The sequence below is a fragment of the Cucurbita moschata genome, unplaced genomic scaffold, assembly GCF_002738365.1.
Source record: "Cucurbita moschata cultivar Rifu unplaced genomic scaffold, Cmos_1.0 Cmo_Scf00002, whole genome shotgun sequence".
NCBI lineage: Eukaryota > Viridiplantae > Streptophyta > Magnoliopsida > Cucurbitales > Cucurbitaceae > Cucurbita > Cucurbita moschata.
In genome coordinates, this window is record NW_019268518.1 from 4,169,361 (window position 1) to 4,184,498 (window position 15,138).

Genomic DNA, 15,138 nt, shown 5'->3' on the forward strand with positions numbered 1-15,138 from the left:
TTTTGTCCAAGTGAATTGTAACACATTTCTATTATTTCAAACTGACCTCCAAAATTGTGGATCCTTTTAACTTTTCTTAGGGCGGCGCCGACTAAGTTCTCTGCCGTCAAACACTCAATTTCTTGTCCAATTGGTCCATACCCCATGTCTACCATTCTTCATTGAGGATTGGCTTATCTTCTTTGCATTAAATTTCCCACGTGGTGCTACTTTTCAGCGCAATGTTCGGGATGCACATAGAGTTCTCACTCGTTAGTGAAACAGATGGTATTCTTATTGGTTCGAAGATTTTTAAGTAAGATAAATGGTAAAATTAGGCATAGATTTAGTTATGTTGGCAGAACCTTTAGAATCTTTGAGCGCGAAACAAGGATGTGATGGGTCGGGTCTTGGAAAAGTAGTCGTATTTGATTTGTGGTTAAATTTTGTCGAATAGACTATTTGAAGAGAGATTTTGAGGTTATTTGCTCGAAGATTATATATACATAAAATGTGAGGGAGATTCTATATAATACTATCAATGAGTCACAATCAATGTAATAAAAACAATTTGCAATATAATTAAAGCTAAAGAGGGTTCTTTAGGATGAGGTATTGACATTAAAAAGTATATGAATATGAAGAAATAAACCTCCCTGTTTTCTTTGCGAAGTTCTTGATATTCTTCAGATTCCTTTCAATTAATGAACAAATCATGAAGATATTAAGCATTTTTAGAAGGCTTGGGAGATGAAACTTCTGTGCCACATATTGGACAAACCCTTTTGATTTGAAGCCATTTGCTTATACATTCTGAATGGTAAGGATGCTCACAAGGAAGGGCAGCCAATTCTTCACTATCTTCATATTCAACTTGGCAAATCACACACCGATCTATACCGCTTTTGTTTTCGATGGTTTGAAACTTGCTCGAGTGCAAGCACGAAGGTATTTCGTTCATCGGTAGTCCCCTCTTTTCTTCTCCAATGAACTCCCCTAATGCAATCAACTCTTCATAGCTTAGCTCATCCAAATCAAACTCCTCGATATCTTCTTCTTCGTCTTCGTCCATATATTCATTATCATCCGTAGTCTCCTCCTCGTCGTCTGCAAGAAAACCCCACGGGGAATGAAGTTCTTGGCTTTGGAAGGAGTCATTGGTGTGGTCGAGACCATTGCTGCTGTTGGAATCTGAACGTTCATCTTCTTCGCTATCACTTTCGATGGTCTCGAGCATCGTGTAGTTCCTCTCATGCTCCTGCTGCTGCATTGCCAAGGCCATAATAAAATCTGTGTTCACCTGTTCCACATAAGCACGGGAAATCCTCTGAGGGAGTTGCTTATCCTCTTGCTCTTCCATTACAACAAATGATCAAAATCTCCGAGAGCAGTGCAACACGAGCCATGGCTTAGGGTTTATGAAGTTGCACTTTTTGCTGGTTTCTTGATTGAGAGACAACTTTCATAGAAGGCAACTGGAAACCAACTCTAATGGACATTTCTATATTCTAGATTCCCACCTTGTTCTAGTTCCTCAACCTATCAAGCCCTCCATCAATCTTTAGAGTAGAGGAGTTCTTAGTTTTCTTTGCAGAGAAGGCAGGTTTTGTGCAAAGGAAAGGAAAGTAAAGTTGTATATCTCAAGTAACATTATTTTATACCTCCATCCTACATTTCAGATATCAAAATACTAGCCAGTTCTTACCTTGCCTCTCCACGGTTCCACGACGGCCTCTCTTTGCTGACAACCTTTGTCCATACCGGAGGCCGCTCGAGAACTGATCCAATGTATGGATGTTTTGACAAGGAAGAATATACTGTGGCTACAAGTTGTTGAAAAATATAAAGCAATTGGATCAGTAAAAGATGTGCACAAGCTAAGTTACCATTAAAGAGTAAATAGAAAAATTGGAATCTAAATTAATCAAGTTTGGAACCAAAGCAGATTTTGTTTAATAAACCTTGTTTCACGTGGACAGTTCTAGATAAAGCCAATTCCCATGACAAATATATAGAGCAGAGTACAAGTTTCAGCCCAACATGAAAGTTTTTTGCATTTCACTCGCGTACTCCATCCCTGGGCTGCAGTCTAATACGAAGTAATCACGAAACACGTCACCTTTCATACATCGGAAGAAGGATCAATCCATTCGTCCCTTCAAGATTCGCTCTTTTACTTCAGTTGGCGTACTGAAAAAAGACACATTATAGGATAATTTCAATCACAAATATATAATGGAAGACAGGAAAAGGTCGACAGAAATAAGGGTAAAAGGCAAAAAGGAAAAAATGGATTAGGTAGAAATGAAAGAAAAAACCCATTCTGCATTATACCAAAGGATACTTTTGGAATGTTTGTCAGGGGCATACATAATGGTTTAATATTTTTTGGAAAAATATTATTATTGTTATTTTTGGATGCCCCATAATGGTTTAAATTATTGACTAGAGAAAGCAAAAGACGATAGAGCATAAACCAACAGGGGTGCAATTTGAAAATTACACTCAACGGATCATATAGATTGGAAATGTAAAGAGGAGACTAAATAATGTATACCTCAAACACAGTTAATAAATTGCACAACTTTAAACAAAAATGCCTCGTAACAAGTTCTGTTACAAATATTATTGTTATTTTTACGATAACAAACGATGAGCTAATATGTGTCAAGAAAAAGTAATATTCTATTACAAATATTATCATTTTATCCCAGGTGATATGCAAAATATTCGAAAAAGCAACATCTACCAGAATAATCACAATTTACAACAATAAACAAACCACTTTTCTTTTTTTTCATTTTTTAACAGAAAAAACCCAATAAACAATCCAGAAAGATATCTCAACGATTAAACAAGAATCAAGAACGCGTGGCTTACACAACATAGACATGCCCTCCCCATCCACTCAAACAGTCCCGATCCACAGAAGACAGCAGCGCTTGAGAGATGGTTTCAAATAATTCCTCTGGTTCCTGGCCAATACAAATTTGAATTGACAAAGTTAATTATAAAGTTAAGAACATTCCCACAAAAGAATTAGGACGGGAATTGTTTTCCCCACTAAGATTATTTTCCACTACCTATCAAGATTACAAATTTGAACATCATGCTCAGCTCTTGGCATAATCAAATGAAAGAAACTACAGTGCCTTCCATTCTAACAAGATATGGTGAAGTTAAATCCGAAACAGCAAGACTGCTGGATTGTTTTTCAAAAAGCTCGACCAATTCCTCACAACTGAATAATTAAGGGTGCAAGTCAAACTCAATAAATTAAGGAAACAGACTGAAACCAAAGTTGGTACACACTGGTTTCATAGGTCTGTTGGTTAACTTAATTTCGGCTTTTCCAATTTCATGGCATGTATGGAAGTAATTTTCCAAAACCACTCCCAAACATGGCATAAGAAAATAACAAATCAGTCAAAATCATTCCCAAACATGCCCTAAGAAAATAACACGAGTTGGTTGGTTTCAGTTTTCAATATATTTTACTCTACCAATCTGACCAACTGATTATAAACTGCCCACTGCCACTTCTATATACATGTCTTAACCTTCAACCACTCTTATTCCGAGACATCGTTAAGTTAGCCATCTCCTTTCCAGAAACCTCAATAGCAGACGCCCCACCCCTCAGTATCTCACTCTCATTCTCCTCTCTCTTATCTTCCTCCTCAATTTCTTCTCGTGAGTCAAATTTTTGCACTTCATATGTTCATCACAGTCCATTAAGTAGTTCTATAGACAAACAATTCTCTTAATTTTTCATCTTCTACATGTACAATGACCAATGATTCAATCCATGAGAGTTGTTGGACCCTTTGTTCAATGACTCTCTGGTTTAACAGCTCCAACTGGAAGTCACATTTTTACCGTACCTAATTTGTTCTTCCAGTGTCTAAGGTAATGGTGTAAGTTGATTCGAGTCCTTATCTTTTTTATTTTATTTTATTTTTCTACTCTCTCCTCTTTCATACACATGCACTAATTTCTCTTCCTTTTATGGGCATATGCTTAATCCTTTTTCTTCTATGATTTCAATTCTGGGTATATATTTTCATTTATTCTTCCTTCTTATGCCAAAGCAAGTCTGATAGGTGCTCTTCCTAAAGTATTGTTTACCTTGGGGTATGGGGCGGTCAATGATAATGCCTATAACAGATAGATCTACTTGCAACACAAGCTTACATTCTATCAGCAACTTAGTTATTTTGGATATCTTACACTCAACTGTCAGTATCCATTTGGTCGAAAAATTGACCTGAATCAAACCACCAACACCAATGGAAAGGCTACATTGCTAAATCGCAAAGCAAACAAGCAACTTACATATATTTCTTCCTCAGTTCAAAGCAAATCAGAATCCCAATGATGGATACAGAGCATATGTAAATGGATTATACCAACATACCAGGTCAGGTTTAAACATTGCCTCACACGCACCATAAAGGGACTCTGATGCAGTGCCAGAAACAACAAAATCCTTAGCAAGCTCTCTGGGAACAGTGAATTCGATGTATTAGTTTTACATTAGATAATCCTAAACCTAGAAAAGCTAATCCCAAAAATAATATTTCATTACAATGCGTTGCAGAGACTGCAACATCAAGTCTGATGCACATTTTTGTAATCAAACAACAAGAAGATACCCATATAACTAATGTAAGCTAAAAGTCCAACCAAAGAAAATAAAAAAGTTGTGACCTAGACAGAGAAAAAAAAAGGAGAGTACTCACTTGGCCCCAATGCAATCCATTGTGCAAATGAAGGGTTTGTCTTCATCACTCAATCCAGCAATTACAGGCTGGCAGAAGTATGGACCAAATCTACGAATGAGAAAATTGATATATGAGTTTTTAATCTGACCTAAAAAGGCAAAACAATAATAGTGAATTCATCCTTTTTGTGTGCGCTTTTCAATATTGTTCACAAGTTTATTCACATTTTCAACTATATCCAACAAGCCAACTTGTAATCCTATTTCTAAATTCGTATAAAAGATCTTGCCAGTCAATTTAACATACACCAATTCTATAAACACGCTTTGACATATCTGTACTATGCATTGAAGGTTGACATCATAAACTCTGGAGTGACACTTAGTGCAAGGCAACATCTCTATCAAGTCAGCTTACAATATTACATCAACATGAGGATCACACTGGTAGAAGAATCAACATATACACACAAATGAAGCTCGGACAAATCCTATAGAAATCTCATTCCCAACCATGTTCTTCAGTCTACGGCGAAAAATAGAGAGTATGCGTGAAAACAGCTGAAAAAGAGATAACTAGAAGTTCAATCGATGTCCAACCTTTTCTCATAAAGACGAGCTGAGACAAGGCTAGCAAATGTCTCAGGTTTCATGTCCCTCTCTTCTCGAAGCTGGTATAGTTTGTGCTGATAGACAAGTCGTTGATACCTTCATTTCAAACGCAGGAGTTAAGCAATGAAAACCAACCGGAAAAGAATCAACCACAGGAACATACAGTGTCTGAGCATCGGTACCGAGGCCCGAAAGGCCAAGAAATAGCTTATCATGAATCCGGTAAATTTTCTGGAAATCCGTGGCAATTGTCTGAAGCTGAACTCCAAACCTACGATCGCTAGCAATGGCAAAACAATTCTTCCCCACCATCGCAACTACGGCACTTCCATTATACTCAAAGATCTACAAAAACAATTTAATACCACAATGTCTGAACTACATACAACCTAAAACTTCCAAAAGAATGGCAATAATGCTAATGAAGAGAAACGCACCGACATCAGGTCCGCTACTCAAGCTTCCCCGGAACAAAGTATGAAAATCTTTGCAACATAAGAACAAAAAAAATAAAAAAGGAGAGAATTGTCAGCCCAGAGCAATCGGACATGTTTGTGCCGAAATCAAATCAATGAAACGCAAACCTGTTCCAAAAACCCTAATCTAAACTAACACATGTAGAGATATGAATTGAAGTTGTGAAGATTGAAGGAAGAAATCCAAACCTGAGAGAGGAGAGAGTTGAATCGCAAAGAGAAATGCGGGAACCAGAGTCTGAGTGGATTTTAGTATAGCTCCATTAATGGCTTGGGCCTCACTCCAACCCCTTCTCCCCCTTTCTTAAGTTTTTCATTTTCTAAATTTTTAATTATACAAAATACCAATAAATGTTGTATTTACATTTTAAAAGCTTATAATATCTTCTAATTTTTTTTTTTTTTAAAAATCAATCAAAATTTAAGAATATTAAAAAAAAAAAAAAAAATCGGGCCTCATGTGTGCAAGTGGGCTGCACTTTTGTTGGGCCTGAAAAAATTGGGCTACCCAATGATAAGTAATATACATATGTTATTTAATTCTTAAAATAAACCTGAAAAAATGACGTGGCAGTTTAATTTCTTAATTATATTATATTGATTTGGCAAATAATATTAATATATTTTTTTGACAGCAATTTTTTGCAACGTGAGGACACAACCTCCTGAAATAGATGAACTTCACGGTCACATGCTCGTTAATTTTTTTTTACGGCAAATCTGTGGTTTGTTTTTAATCTTTCAAATTTAAAGTAAATATTTAATTCGATGTACCGTTTTTTTTAAGAAAAAAAAAAATTAATGCATATTGTCTTCTTCCTAATTTTTCATAAAAGTTACTTTAGGTAATTTTGACGTTTAACTCTAATTTTAAGAAAATTACAAACAAATTCAAAATTGTCTCGACAAGTTTGGTAAAAGTATTTATTTTTATAGTAAATATTTATTAAGATACCAAAATTAACAAAACTCAACAATAATTGAAATAATTTTTTTTTATTTTATAAAAAATATAAATTTCCAAATATTTATGGCATGAAAAATATCTCACCATAATTCCTTATTTAAAAATTTAAGCTGAAAATTTGAATTTAATTCAGATTGGGTTGATTTGGTAATTTGGCAGCAATTTTTACAGCAAAAAGCCATACCATCATTGACAATAAAAAAATTAAAACAATTACCATATATATCTTCAGATTATAAATAAATAAATAAATAAAATTATCAAATTTATCTATATGATAATGTCATTCAATTATTATTTTTATTTACATATTTAAATGTATAGACATGCAGCATTTATACATACGTAAACAAATCTAAATATCTTAATAAAATAATAATTTAAGTATACATCAATTTTCGTTCCTATTTAATTTTAAAAATAATTAAATGAAAATTTTAAATTTTAAAAACTAACTAAAAAATTATTTATTAAATTAAACATATTTTAAAAAATTAATTATTCGACAAAATAGTCTCACATGTGTGAATGTTTGGGAGTCGGCTTATCTCTCTCACGTGACTCAACCGACGTTTCAACCATCATACTTGATAACTTTACTTATTTTCACTTTTCTTTCCATTATTAATTTATAATTACCCCGTTTTTTTTTAATTACAATTTTAGTCCATAAATTTGTAACCTGGCCTATAATGAATTTTGTAATTTTACGTAGGTATGATATATTCAAATTTTAAATATAAATTATTTTTAATAATACTAAACTTCTTTTTAAAATAAAAAAGTGATTATTCAATAAAAAATAAAAAAATAGATATAAATTAAAATTTTAAACATTTAGTAGCTATTTTTTAATAAGGGAGAGGTAAAGTTGCATTTAATCTAATATTTTATTAGTTAATTAATTTCAGTTGGACTCAAATCGGTCAATTTCTTAAGTCTTTTTATTTTAATTTAATTTTTTTAAGGTAATTAACAGTTAATTATGAAGCTCTATATATAAGGAAGAAAAATACCTTGTTAGGTGCTGACATAAAAAGACAGCAGTGAAAAGTCTGAGAAGAAAATAAGGTAGTTTCGAGAATCAATGGCGAAAACAGAGTACAACGTAGTTAGATTACAGTGGATTTCAGCTTTGGTATTGATGACAACGTTATTCGACGACATCCTCGGAGGCAACCACAACGGTAGCAATGTAACTTACGACGGAAGATCGTTGATCATCAACGGCGAACACAAACTTCTCTTCTCTGGTTCTATTCACTATACGCGGAGTACTCCCGAAGTGAGTTTGATTTCTTTCTTTTTTTCATTTGTTCTTTAGTTTTTGTTTCTGGTTTGAATTGAATAATAAAGACGGATGAACTTTCACTGTGTTCAAAATTTTGGTGGAAAACGTTTTTTTTGTTTCCTATCGATCATCCATGTGGCATTATAGTGAAATGGGTGTTATGTTAGTTCGAAATTGGAAATAAAATGCGTTTAGTTGTGTTATTGTTAAGTGAAATAGATAGTCGTATTGGTTCATCGAACATTCATGTTTGTTTGTTTATGAATTTACATTTTCTCGATCTTTCTTCTATTTTTTAGTGAATATGATTACTCGTTCTGACATTATTTAATTTTAAGTAAAATTCATTTAATGAATAATACAATAAAATGTTTGTTTTGAGGTGAATCAATTCAAATAAATTTATTCAATTTAGTTATAATTTTTAAATATGAAAAGCATCTAATTATTTTAATATAATTTGAATATGATTTAATTTTTTTTATACTTGTTTTTTTTTTTAATTGAAATATTTTGGTTTGATCTATAAATTACGTATATAAATTTTATTATAGTTTGTTATATTAAATTTATATTGTGAATTAAACAAAAATGGTATGTATTTTCTTATAATAGCAATGGGTCTAAAATTGATGTGTATTTTAAAATTTATATTAAATATAATAAACAAAACCGAACAAAGAATAAAAATAAAGTGATTCACGCGCACGGGAACATGTCTACTAAAAGGTATGGTTTATTATTATTATTATTATTATTTTTAATTTAGGGAATTATTTTTTGTTGTTACGTAGACATGGTCATCTTTGATAGCCAAAGCAAAGGCAGGTGGAATAGATGTGATACAAACCTACGTATTCTGGAACATTCATGAACCCCAACGAGGAACGGTAACTAAATTTCTATACATTCTATTTGTCAAAAAGGTGTCCATGGCATAAACAAAAAATAAAAATCTTGTTTGTCCAGTATGATTTTAGTGGTGGACGCGATATAGTAAGATTCTTAAAGGAAGTACAAGCACAAGGATTATACGCTAGCTTAAGGATTGGACCCTTTATTGAGGCAGAATGGAATTATGGGTAAGAGGTACATGATATGCTTCCTTTAAAAATGACCATTTCTTAGTCCTTGTCTTAACTTTCTAATGCAGCGGTCTACCATTTTGGCTACATGATATTCCGGAAATTGTTTATCGATCTGATAATGAACCATTCAAGGTATTGTACCGAAATATTGATATCAAAATGTAAAGCTGTTACGATTTCATAGTCACCTTGCACCTTTAATGGCAGCTTTACATGCAAAACTTCACCACGAAGATAGTGAACATGATGAAGTCGGAAGGCTTATATGCTTCTCAGGGAGGGCCTATTATACTTTCACAGGTTCGAGCCCAGTGGGCAACACCACCAATGAACCTTTTCTTTTATATTCTTTTTTCATGTCACTTCTTTAAGAAAACTCATCAATGGAATTGCAGATTGAGAATGAATACTCGATGGTGGAGGCATCCTTCCATGAGAAAGGACCTCCTTATGTTAAATGGGCAGCAAACATGGCGGTTAGCCTTCAGACTGGTGTGCCATGGACCATGTGCAAGCAAGACGATGCACCTGACCCTGTGGTATGTACGTAAACATAACCATATGACTTATATTTTCCTTTCTGTTTCTATTTTACTTAGATGTTCAATTGGTAGATAAATGCATGTAATGGGCTAGAATGTGGAGAAACATTCGTTGGACCAAACTCGCCTAATAAGCCATCTATTTGGACTGAGAATTGGACTAGCAAGTAAGTCTTGCGCTTGCATTGTATCCAAATATTTTGCATATCATGCAAACCAGATTGATATTAATTTCTTATGAGTGATGGGTTACAGCTATCAAGTTTATGGAGGTGAACCGTACATAAGATCAGCAGAGGATATTGCATTTCATGTAGCCCTTTTCATTGCTGCAAAGAATGGGGCTTTTGTCAATTATTATATGGTATTTGATATAAATCTCTCTCTCAATTTTTTATTTGTTCGTATGAACCTATTTAAAGATGTGATTATTTTAAACCAAAAACCACTACTCACTTTCTCATAGTATCATGGAGGAACCAATTTTGGAAGATCAACAGCGGAATATGTCATTACAGGCTACTATGATCAAGCACCTCTGGACGAATATGGTATGACATTTTCGAAAATCGTATCTTCGTTAAATTAGCTCAACGATTTGAATTTTTGCATCAGCTAGAACCTGTTCACCACATTTTTTTTTCTACAGGTTTACCTAGAGAACCAAAATGGAGTCATCTTAAGGAATTACATGCTGCAGTTAAGCTATGTACCAAACCCTTGCTTTCTGGAACAAAATCCAACATCTCACTCGGCCAACTACAAAAAGTAAGTTTATGCCGTCAATAACATCATTCCATGCAATTCAAAGTTGTGTTCAACACAATCTAGGATGAAAAAGAAATGACATCTACAATGACTACACTATAAGAACGTAAATGATTACTTGTTGAGGTTGAAATTCTTCGAAATTATAGACCTATTTACTAATCAATCTCTTTTGGCAGGCCATTATGTTCAAAACTGAGTCCGGAGAGTGTGCTGCCTTTTTGGTGAATAGGGGAGCTGAGGATGTGAGTGTTCTGTTTCAGGAAGTTACATACGAGTTACCTTCGAGTTCCATCAGCATCTTACCAGATTGTAAAACTGTGGCCTTCAACACCAAAAGGGTAAGGCTTAAACCAACAACTAGTTTCTCTTATTCCTTATTGATATTAACCCTTGAAATACTATTTATCAGGTAAGCGTACAACACAATACAAGAACAATGAAGGCAGTACAAATGTTTGATTCGTCTGAAAAATGGCAAGAGTTCAAGGAACTGATACCAAACTTTGATGAAACCACATTAAGAGAAAACATGTTATTAGAGCAGACAAATACCACAAAGGATCGCTCAGATTATCTTTGGTACACTATGAGGTAAACTATAAGTGGAAATTCTGCCGTTGATAATCTAACTATTGTTGAACACAACTCTTCGTGGGAAATACTTGTACTCTTTGCTAACACAATCTAATCGAGAGGAGAATACAACACACTTTGTAGAATACTACTACATTTTGCTCTAGACTTATTTTTGGGATGAAAACCTAGGTTGGAGGGTCTTTACAGTAGAAGCTAAACAATTTATTTCTAAAATGGCTGACCACTTATTCCTAAAATAACTTAATTCTTTTATCTAAAATATCTAAGTATCTCCATTCCTAAAATATATAGATAATAAGCTCATACAATTATCAAATGGCAGTGTTCAACAGGATTCTCCCGACTCTCAACAAATACTTGAAGTGGGTTCTCGAGCTCATGTTGTGCATGCATTCGTCAATGGAGTTTATGCAGGCTAGTCTTGACCTTATTTTTATGGTTGAAACTCGGAGAAACCGTATTACTGAGCATTTATCTATTAATGTTTTATAGGCTCCGCCCATGGAGCTAAAAATGAACCAAACTTCTCTCTAAATAATAATATTACATTGAGACATGGAACCAACAACATCTCATTGCTCAGTGTGATGGTCGGGTTAGCGGTACGAATATTTTATCTTTTCTTCCTTAGTTTGATGTATATTTATACCATCTGAGCGAGCTCTGACAGCTTCTATGTGAAGGATTCTGGAGCATATCTTGAGAGAAGAGTTGTTGGACTACTAAGAGTGATAATTGGAGGCAAAGATTACTCTGCGCAAACTTGGGGATACAAGGTCCTTCAATTTTCTAATCTCCTAATACGAAAATAAATACAAACTTGAATCTGATGTATATAAACTTAAAAGCTAACCTTCAATCATATTTTTGTTGGTTTTTTTTTTTACAATCTGTCGAAAGGTTGGCCTATCAGGAGAGAACTCGCAAATATTTTCAGGCTCGGGGTCAAATGATACTCAATGGAGTAAATTAGATAAATCCTCTCAGCCCCTCACATGGTATAAGGTACTAATCCCTAAACAATTTGTAACGGCCCAAATTTACCCGCTAGCAAATATTGTCCTCTTTTAAGAAAGATGAACGACATCAATTAGAGAAGGGAACGAGTGCATTGTGAGATCCCACGTCGATTGGAAAAGGGAACGACATGGATCGGAGAGGGAAACAAGTGCCAGCAAGATGCTGAGCCTCCAAAGGGTGGATTGTGAGATCTCACATTGATTGGAGAGGAGAATGAAGCATTATTTATAAGGGTGTGAAAACCTCTTCCTAATAGACACGTTTTAAAAACTTTGAGGAAAAGTCCAAAGAGGACAATATCTATTGCTAGTGGTAAGTTTAGGCCATTACACTCCAACAACAATCTTAAATTCTATTGTTGAAAAACTGACCTTTGAAAAACTGACCTCTGTTATCATTCCAAATTCATTGCTAATTGACAGACACAGTTCGATGCACCTCCGGGTGATGACCCTATCGCCCTGAACCTTGGTTCCATGGGGAAAGGTGCAGTTTGGGTTAATGGCTGGGGCATTGGCCGGTACTGGGTCTCCTTCCTCACTGGAAAAGGGGAGGCTTCACAGAAATGGTACACAGTTTATTAAGACCTTAGTCTCTGGTGTTATTATATCATATCTTTAATACAATTATTTGTGTTGTTTCAATCCAGGTATCATGTACCACGTTCCTTCCTAAAGCCAACCGGAAACCTGTTGGTTATCTTTGAAGAAGAAACAGGAAACCCGGTAGGGATCACTTTGGATGTTGTTTCCATTACCAAAACATGTGGGCAAGTGTCCGAATCACATTACCCCTTAGTAGCTTCATGGATGGGTGAAAAGAATCAGAGCGCGAGTAGTAGAAGGCCAAAGGTCCGATTAAGCTGCCCTACGAACAAGAACATCTCCAGCATCTTATTTGCAAGCTTCGGGACCCCTTCTGGTGACTGTCAAAGCTACGCTACTGGAACCTGTCACTCCCCAAGCTCCAGAGCCGTTGCAGAGCAGGTGAGTTTTGTTCCTTAAACACATCAACACTCATTAAATATAAGGTAGTCAAGACAATAACTCACATGAAAATTGTGTGTTAATGTTATTTCAGCTATGTCTAGGGAAGGCTAAATGCTCCATTCCAATCTTGAATCATAAGTTTGGCGGTGATCCATGTCCACACATCACCAAAACTTTGTTGGTCGATGCTCAATGCACTTAGTGATGGAAGAAGCCTTCCATGAAGCAGATGACAAGATAATCCAAAGAGAACTTTCAAATAGATCATTAGCTTTAGCAAAAACTCCATGACCACAGCCCATTTCTTTCTTTTATGAGTCCTAGGAACAATTGTGCAATGCTTCCATTAGTAATTGGTTCATGTCAATTGTCTAACAATGTAATTCAAGCCACAGTTCTCTAATCAGAAAATTAATCTTTTTTTGCTACTAGATTTTCCTCTTGTTAGAAATCACAATGGTCCACTTTTCGCATTTACTTATAAACTCATGATCAACCCCTTAATTAGCCTATGTGAGACTCCTTTCCCAACAATCCTCCCTTTAACAAAGTACATCATAGAGCTTTCCCTAAGACCTAATGGAGCCCTCGAATAGCCTCCTCTTAGTCGAGGCTCGACTCCTTCTCTGGAGCACTTGAACAAAGTACACCATTTGTTCGACACTTGAGTCAATTTTGACTACACTTTCGAGGCTCACAACTTCTTTGTTCGACGTTTAAGGATTTTGTTAACATGGCTAAGTTAAAAGCATGGCTTTGATACCATGTTAGGAACCATGAATCTCTACAATGGTATGATATTATCCATTTTGATCATAAGCTCGCGTGACTTCGCTTTTGGTTTCCCCACAAGGCCTCATACCAGTGGAGATGTATTCCTTACTTATAAACCCATGATCATTTCCTTAATCAGCCAATGTGGGACTCCTTCCGAACAATCCTCAACAATCCTCCTCTCGAACAAAGTACACCATAGTCTCCCCTAAGGCCTATGGTGCCCTCGAACAGCCTCTCCTTAATCGAGGCTCAGCTCCTTCTTTGGATCCCTCAAACAAACTACACCCTTTATTCAACACTTGAGTCACTTTTGACTATATCTTCGAGGCTCACAACTTCTTTGTTTGACATTTGAGGATTCTATTGACATGACAAAGTTAAAGACATGGCTCTAATACCATATTAGCAATCACAGACCTCCACAATGGTATGATATTATCCACTTTGGGCATAAGCTCTCATGACTTTGCTTTTGATTTCATACTAATGGAGATGTATTCCTTACCTACAAACTCATGATCATTCCCTTAATTAGCCAATGTAGGACTCCTTCCCAACAATCCTCAGCAACTTAGTGTAAGGCAACATATCTATCAAGTCAGCTTACAATATTACACCGACTTAAGAGGATCACATTGGTAGAAGAATCAACATATACACACAAATGAAGCTCGTACAAATCCTATAGAAATCTCATTCCCAAGCATGTTCTTCAGTCTAGGCGAAAAATAGAGAGTATGCGTGATTAAAACTGCTGAAAAAGAGATAAATAGAAGTTTAATCGATGTCCAACCTTTTCTCATAAAGACATCCTGAGACAAGGCTACCAAATGTCGGGTTTCATGTCCCTCTCTTCTCGAAGCTAGTATAGTTTGTGCTGATAGACAAGCCATTGATACCTTCATTTCAAACGCAGAAGGAGTTAAGCAATGGAAAATTAAACCAACCGGAAAAGAATCAACCACAGGAACATACAGTGTTTGAGCATCGGTACCGAGGCCCGAAAGGCCAAGAAATAGCTTATCGTGAATCCGGTAAATTTTCTAGAAATCTGTGGCAATTGTCTGAAGCTGAACTCCAAGCCTACGATCGCTAGCAATGGCAAAACAATTCTTCCTCACCATCGCAACTACGGCACTTCCATTATACTCGAAGATCTACAAAAACAATTTCATACCACAATGTCTGAACTACATACAAGCTAAAAATTCCAAAAGAATGAGAATCTTAATCTTTCCCGGAACGAAGTATGAGAATCTTAATCTTTGTGACATGAGAACAAAAAAAAAAAAAAAAAAAAATCGTC

The 15,138-nt window shown here is 35.3% G+C and overlaps 3 protein-coding genes across 5 annotated transcripts in view; 1 reads left to right on the forward strand and 2 right to left on the reverse strand.

Annotated features, from left to right (window-relative positions):
• Nucleotides 1–480: 480 nt before the first annotated feature.
• Nucleotides 481–1,382, reverse strand: LOC111457005 (E3 ubiquitin ligase BIG BROTHER-related). The gene has a single exon (XM_023099112.1). It carries the CDS (start codon nucleotides 1,337–1,339, stop codon nucleotides 704–706), a length of 636 nt encoding a protein of 211 aa, XP_022954880.1. The 5' UTR covers nucleotides 1,340–1,382; the 3' UTR covers nucleotides 481–703.
• Nucleotides 1,383–1,861: 479 nt separating this feature from the next.
• The window catches only part of LOC111457011 (proteasome subunit beta type-3-A-like), a 32,140-nt gene continuing 18,863 nt past the window's right edge, over nucleotides 1,862–15,138 (reverse strand). Inside the window, exons 1-8 of one of the 3 annotated variants that reach the window (XM_023099121.1) lie at nucleotides 5,980–6,086; nucleotides 5,752–5,799; nucleotides 5,478–5,659; nucleotides 5,303–5,410; nucleotides 4,722–4,811; nucleotides 4,397–4,481; nucleotides 2,860–2,954; nucleotides 1,862–2,169 (exon numbers count right to left, since the gene is read on the reverse strand). In XM_023099121.1, the coding sequence (XP_022954889.1) occupies nucleotides 2,121–2,169; nucleotides 2,860–2,954; nucleotides 4,397–4,481; nucleotides 4,722–4,811; nucleotides 5,303–5,410; nucleotides 5,478–5,659; nucleotides 5,752–5,757 (615 nt within the window). In that variant the 5' untranslated portion in view covers nucleotides 5,758–5,799; nucleotides 5,980–6,086 and the 3' untranslated portion in view covers nucleotides 1,862–2,120. Of the gene's footprint in view, nucleotides 2,170–2,646; nucleotides 2,764–2,832; nucleotides 2,955–4,396; nucleotides 4,482–4,721; nucleotides 4,812–5,302; nucleotides 5,411–5,477; nucleotides 5,660–5,751; nucleotides 5,800–5,979; nucleotides 6,088–15,138 lie in introns of those variants that run through there. The other 2 variants (XM_023099139.1, XM_023099130.1) reach the window with 2 other exon arrangements.
• Nucleotides 7,798–13,709, forward strand: LOC111457030 (beta-galactosidase 16-like). Its single transcript, XM_023099152.1, has 19 exons — nucleotides 7,798–8,042; nucleotides 8,843–8,938; nucleotides 9,018–9,130; nucleotides 9,202–9,268; nucleotides 9,344–9,436; nucleotides 9,532–9,675; nucleotides 9,751–9,845; nucleotides 9,934–10,042; nucleotides 10,145–10,229; nucleotides 10,328–10,446; nucleotides 10,626–10,787; nucleotides 10,859–11,040; nucleotides 11,369–11,460; nucleotides 11,539–11,648; nucleotides 11,730–11,822; nucleotides 11,947–12,051; nucleotides 12,489–12,634; nucleotides 12,716–13,052; nucleotides 13,147–13,709. The coding sequence occupies exons 1-19, from the start codon at nucleotides 7,845–7,847 to the stop codon at nucleotides 13,255–13,257; spliced, it is 2,457 nt and encodes an 818-aa protein (XP_022954920.1). The 5' UTR covers nucleotides 7,798–7,844; the 3' UTR covers nucleotides 13,258–13,709.

What these genes read in the sequence shown, in the direction of transcription:
- LOC111457005 (XM_023099112.1), bottom strand. Translation starts at nt 1,339, where the DNA reads ATGGAAGAGCAAGAGGATAAGCAACTCCCTCAGAGGATTTCCCGTGCT.
- LOC111457030 (XM_023099152.1), top strand. Translation starts at nt 7,845, where the DNA reads ATGGCGAAAACAGAGTACAACGTAGTTAGATTACAGTGGATTTCAGCT. An exon ending in GAGGCAGAATGGAATTATGG is followed by an intron (nt 9,131 to 9,201) that starts GTAAGAGGTACA and finishes TTTCTAATGCAG; the next exon opens with CGGTCTACCATTTTGGCTAC. An exon ending in CGCAAACTTGGGGATACAAG is followed by an intron (nt 11,823 to 11,946) that starts GTCCTTCAATTT and finishes ATCTGTCGAAAG; the next exon opens with GTTGGCCTATCAGGAGAGAA.